This window comes from Cynara cardunculus (genome assembly GCF_001531365.2).
Source record: "Cynara cardunculus var. scolymus isolate 2C chromosome LG 16, CcrdV1, whole genome shotgun sequence".
Taxonomy (NCBI): domain Eukaryota; kingdom Viridiplantae; phylum Streptophyta; class Magnoliopsida; order Asterales; family Asteraceae; genus Cynara; species Cynara cardunculus.
Genome location: NC_037543.1, coordinates 8,193,641 through 8,199,123, shown reverse-complemented (window position 1 = coordinate 8,199,123; position 5,483 = coordinate 8,193,641). Strand labels below are relative to the sequence as shown.

Sequence of the window (5,483 nt, the reverse complement as noted above, 5' to 3'; positions counted from 1 at the left end):
GTATCAATGGGAATACTTTCCATCGCATCATCCATCGGTCCGCTGGTTGAACTTCGTCCATCGGTCTAATGGTTGGTCTTTCCATCGATGCTCTGGATAGTCTGTCCATCGATCCAGACTTAGTCGATTCTGCCTTGATATCTCCATTGGTCTTCTGGTTCTTCATCACTTATTGTTTTTCATTACTTTTTACATTTTGCATTATGGGTTCTAACACAACCCAACCCCATTTTCAAAGCATCGCTAAAGACTACAAAGTCTTCGGATCCCTTCGGTAGGGAGAGAATCGGGGCTTTGCACAACTTCTTTTGGAGAGTTCTGAAGGCATGCTCTTGCTTTTCCGTCCAGATAAACTTCACATTCTTCCTAGTTAAAGCCGTTAAGGAGGAAGCAACCTTGGAGAAATCTTGGATGAATCTCCTATAATATCCTGCTAGACCCAAGAAGCTACGGATTTCTGAAGGACTCTTTGGTAGTTCCCAGTTCATCATTGCCTCGATCTTGGATGGGTCTACCTTCACCCCATCTCGGGTGACAACATGACCCAAGAATTGGACCTCCTTCAACCAAAAGTCGCACTTGGAGAATTTTTCATACAACTTCTCCTTTCTTAGCATTTCGAGGACCTCCCGAAGGTGTTGCTCATGATCCGATTCGTCCTTAGAATAAATAAGTATATCGTCAATGAATACAATTACAGACTTGTCGAGGAATGGTCGGCAGACCCGATTCATCAAGTCCATAAATACTGCTGGTGCATTCGTCAAACCGAAGGGCATGACCAAGAATTCATAGTTCCCATAACGTGTCCTAAAAGCTGTCTTTTCCACGCCATCTTCTTTCACACGTACTTGGTGGTACCCCAAGCGAAGATTGACTTTCGAGAAGCAACTTGCTCCCTGTAGTTGGTCGAAAAGGTCGTCGATCCTGGGGAGGGGGTATTTATTCTTTACAGTTGCCTTGTTGAGTCCTCGGTAGTCAATACACATCCTCATGGTGCCGTCCTTCTTCTTTACAAATAAGACCGGAGCTCCCCACGCTGACGAACTCGGTCTAACGAATCCTTTCTCAAGAAGGTCTTGCAACTGAGACATCAATTCTTGCATTTCGGAAGGGGCCAGACGGTAAGGTGATTTAGCAATTGGAGCGGTTCTCGAAATAAGGTCAATTTGGAATTCCACTTGTCTAACGGGTGGTAAACCGGACAAGTCTTCCGGAAATACATCTGGGAAATTCTCTAACCACCTTCACGTCTTCAATTTTTCTTAACTCTAGCTTGGTGTCCAACACATACGCAATGAATGAGGCGCATCCCTTAGCTTGGCACTTACGTGCCTTCGCCATAGATAAGAGTACTGCATTCCCTTTCCTCCATTCTCCATAAACTAGCACTGCGTCCCTGCTTGACAAAGGAATTCGGATCAGCTTTTTAGAGCATAAGATTTCTGCTTGGTTCTTAACTAGCCAATCCATCCCGATTATGATATCGAGACCGCTTATAGCCATGGGTATGAGGTCCACCCGAAATTCCTTTTCTTCAATCCCCAAAACACAACATCTAACAATTTCGCGCACCAAAACTTGACTACCATTAGCTATCTCTATCATTAACGCATCTTCTAGTGTACTAGGTGGCGTATGCAAGTGTTGATAGAATGCAGTGGACACAAAGGAACATGAAGCACCCGGATCATAAAGTACGTGAGCAGGTACAGAGTTAACAAGGAACGTACCCGACACTACATCCGTCAACGTCTTAGCTTCTTCTTTCGTCATCTGAAAGGCTCGGCTGGTTGCTTTCGGGGCGCCCTCTTTTCTTCCTTGACTCCCACCTGTTTTCAACTTTTGGCAATCATTCTTGAAATGGCCCGGTTCCCCGCATCCAAAACATATGGGTCCCTTGATTGGACACTCGTTTCGCGTGTGGCCTGCCTTCCCACACTTAAAGCATTTGGTGGGGGTAGAGTTGGTGCTACACGGGCCGTGATGTTTGCTGCGACACTTGGGACACCATCTTGTCTCTTGTTTGGGATGGGCTCCGCGATTGTTGTTGCCAAAGTGGTTTGGCTTTTTGGATGGTGTGTAGGGCCCTTCCCACTTCCTCTTCTCACCACCCGGCACCCTTTCTTCCTTCCCCTTAACATAAGCTGATTCCAAGACCTTGGCTTCTTCGATTGCTTCCCTGAGGGTGGAAGCTCTTAAGTTCCTAACCATTACCATCATGTCTGCAGGTAGCCCTTTAAGGTAGGCTTTCATCTTATCTTTCTCCGTTAGGGCTACGTGTCCCACCAAGTTTAGCTTTTCCATAAAGAGTCGGGTGTAGTCCCTTATTGATAAATTTCCCTTCTTCAGGGTTCAGAATTCTTCTTCGATATGATCCATCTCTTGTTCATTGCAATATTCTTCCATTACTTTCTCCTTGAATGTGGTCCAACTCATCTTGGTCAATTCAGTAAACTCGATGGTCGAGATGACAATGTTCCACCAGGTAAGAGCTGCACCCCTCAGCATTTGAGAGTCAAACTTCACTTTTTGTCCCTCGTCACAGTCACAAGCCCGGAAGGCTTGCTCAATTTCCCGGAGCCAATTCATGCATGCCACGGTATCGTCCGACCCCACAAATTCCGGTGGCTTGCAACATAGGAAGGTCTTGTAAGAGCAAGTTCTACCCATTTGTCTCGCCTCAATCGTTGCTAGCTCCTGGGTTGGGATTGCATTCCCCGTACCTCCGGACCCCCCCATAGTTACATTCTCGGCAACTGCTTCATGCTTACGAGTATTACCGTCTCTGTCCTCCAAAAGCTTCATAAAGAACTCTTGTTGTTGGGCCATGGCTCTGTTCATGGCGTTCATCATAGTACCCATCATTCTTGATTCTGGGGTTTCTTCTTCCATTACGAGGTTAGAGGTGGCAAGGTCGACTTGGGGGACGTGGTCATCTTCACCGCCCAAGGTGTTTTGCCTAGGAGGAACCCTTGCAATGGTGGTTCATGGCGGTTGATCCGCCGTAGATTCAGTTACTGCATGACCTTCCAGAGAGGTATCCCGTCTACTCCAAGTATTCACCATTTAAGACTGTCATACAAGAGAGTGAAAGAGAGTTATGATAGGACGAACACAGGATTAACATAATAAATACCGATACGTTCATAAATTCTTGTAATAACAGTAAGTTCAAGTACGCTTGTGTAGTAGCTTACTCAAAATAGCATTAGCTAAGTGAAATTTTGAATAGGTTATACTTAAGAATTCTTAACACCATCGTCACAATTCATGAACGGATAGCTCTGATGACCCTAATGCTCTCCTATATTAGAAGTTTCTACCCACATCTCTCAGTTAACACGTACAATTCAGCTTAAGTCAAGGCGTCATAAATCCATACCTAGTTCACTTAAATTAGTGCTCTGATACCAACTTGTTACACTCCAAAAAAAAACAAGGAAAAGATAATTTAAACCGAAAGTATTTAACGAGAATCAGAATTTTAAATAAAAAAATTCACCCAACAAAAGGTAATAGCATAGCGTTTACAATTCAGTTACTGAGAAGATAACTAACAACCTACTAATCTAGATTACTCCATATCTAGATTAAAGACGGGTGTTTCTATCAACTCCAAAAAATGTCGTAACATCAAAACGCAACGCTCCAAAGTAAAAAGGCTATAACTACAAAAGAGCCTTTCACGAACCAACGCTCCTCTCAACCCTTTTGAGCCCCGCCGCTAAAGGAACCTGATATACAAGCCATATCAAGAAGAAGTGTTAGGCTTACGCCTAGTGAGTTCAATTAATAAAGTAAAGGTAGTTATGAAGTTTGTATATAATTATACATAGATGACGTAAATTCAAACACTATAAAGAAAAAGTTAATTCAAAATAACTCACGGAGGAGTCAAAACATCCGAGAATGACGGGGGAGACCCGATTTTACCGTTGATTATGACGGACACAAAGTAATTCATAAATCAACGTTATAGAGTATCACTTACAGGTTTAATACCATCGACATCAACCTAAACCAGTCATGTAGTCGGCCGTGATCTTAAGCTCTTTTATCTCGGAAATTGCATAATAATCACAATACCTATTTCCGAGTGGAAACGAGAATGATGATTTTGTAATTACATAATAATCGCAATGCCTATTCCCAACTTACACCATCATTCTCAAGCGTAATACAAAATGACATTCATGCCTACAATCCTATTATATTCTAGTGGCATGCTCAAATACGTCACCTTATGCATATAAACATTTATTCGTCAATGAGATTTTACAAGAGTCCTAAATCAAATGAAGTATTCCCATATAAAATATAACACCGAAAGTAGGACATAAAGTGTATGTGCCTTATGGTTAGCGATACTTTGAAATGAGTGTTTTACYAAGGGCTCAAATCCAAATTCTCAACTCATCCTTTTTTTCATTGTAGGCGGGTTTCCTAAATTAACTCTTTTACCTAAAAGCAATTTCCATTTCTAACAAAGTAAAATGATCTTGTGACATTAATATTAAATATAAGTATAATACATCGCTTCATTTGATATGAGGTTTCATATATAGAGAAAGGGGTGAACTCACATCGTAGGACTTAAGAGAAGTCCTAAAATCTTGAAGTTAGATGGAAGATGGAGGAGAGTTCTAATGCGGCAGGSTACAGCACAATACAGCAGCTACTGCTTCTGCTGTTTGGCTCGGTGCGGGCAGTCACGGGCACGACACTTGCTGTTGMTGTTGGCTCGATGCAGAACGCCACGGACACGGCACCTGCTGCTACTGTTTGTCGATCCGATAAGCAACGGAGGAGCACAGACAGCACATGCTGCTGCTGTTTGTTAATCCGAGAAGCAACGGAGGAGCGCAGACAGCTCCTGCTGCTACTGTTTGTTGATCCGAGATGCAACGGAGGAGCGCAGACAGCTCCTATTGCTGCTGTTTGTCGTTGTTTCGGGTAACGAAAACGAAGGGCAAAGCAGTAAGGACTGCTGTTTCGCAAATGCTGACAGCTGTTTGGCAAAGATGATGAAGAAACAGCTCACGACAGCTGTTGTTTGGGTGAGGCAACAAAACACGGGTTCTGTTTTGATGGGACACATCAGTGCTTACTGCGGGAAATGGCTCGGCTACGACTGCTGTTCGGGCAAGAAAGACAAAGAAGCAACATAGCAGTGACCTGCTGTTTGCTGTTTGCTTGCTGGTTGGGTCGACACAGCAGCGCCTGCCGTCTGGTAAGTCCCGAGTGCGGGAACGGTTGGGGCAGAGGGTCTCGAGTAGAGCATAGCGCAGCAACCGGGTGAAGTTCGGATGAAGAGCAGCAGTTGTGTGCAGAACACAGAACACAGAACACATCGGTTGTATGCCGATCGCACGGCAGAGAGGTGTAGGCACGGCTGGAACAGGTCGAGGCTGGAGCAAGGGTGGTTGACGTGGTAGCTGAGGATGATAAGAAAACTGAATGTGAGGCAACCCTTCTTCTCT

At 44.1% G+C, this 5,483-nt stretch overlaps 1 protein-coding gene across 1 annotated transcript; it reads right to left on the bottom strand.

Moving 5' to 3' along the window:
• Window positions 1-1,185: 1,185 nt before the first annotated feature.
• LOC112528974 lies at window positions 1,186-2,307 on the bottom strand. Its single transcript, XM_025140060.1, has one exon. The coding sequence runs from the start codon at window positions 2,305-2,307 to the stop codon at window positions 1,186-1,188; it is 1,122 nt and encodes a 373-aa protein (XP_024995828.1).
• Window positions 2,308-5,483: the final 3,176 nt, after the last annotated feature.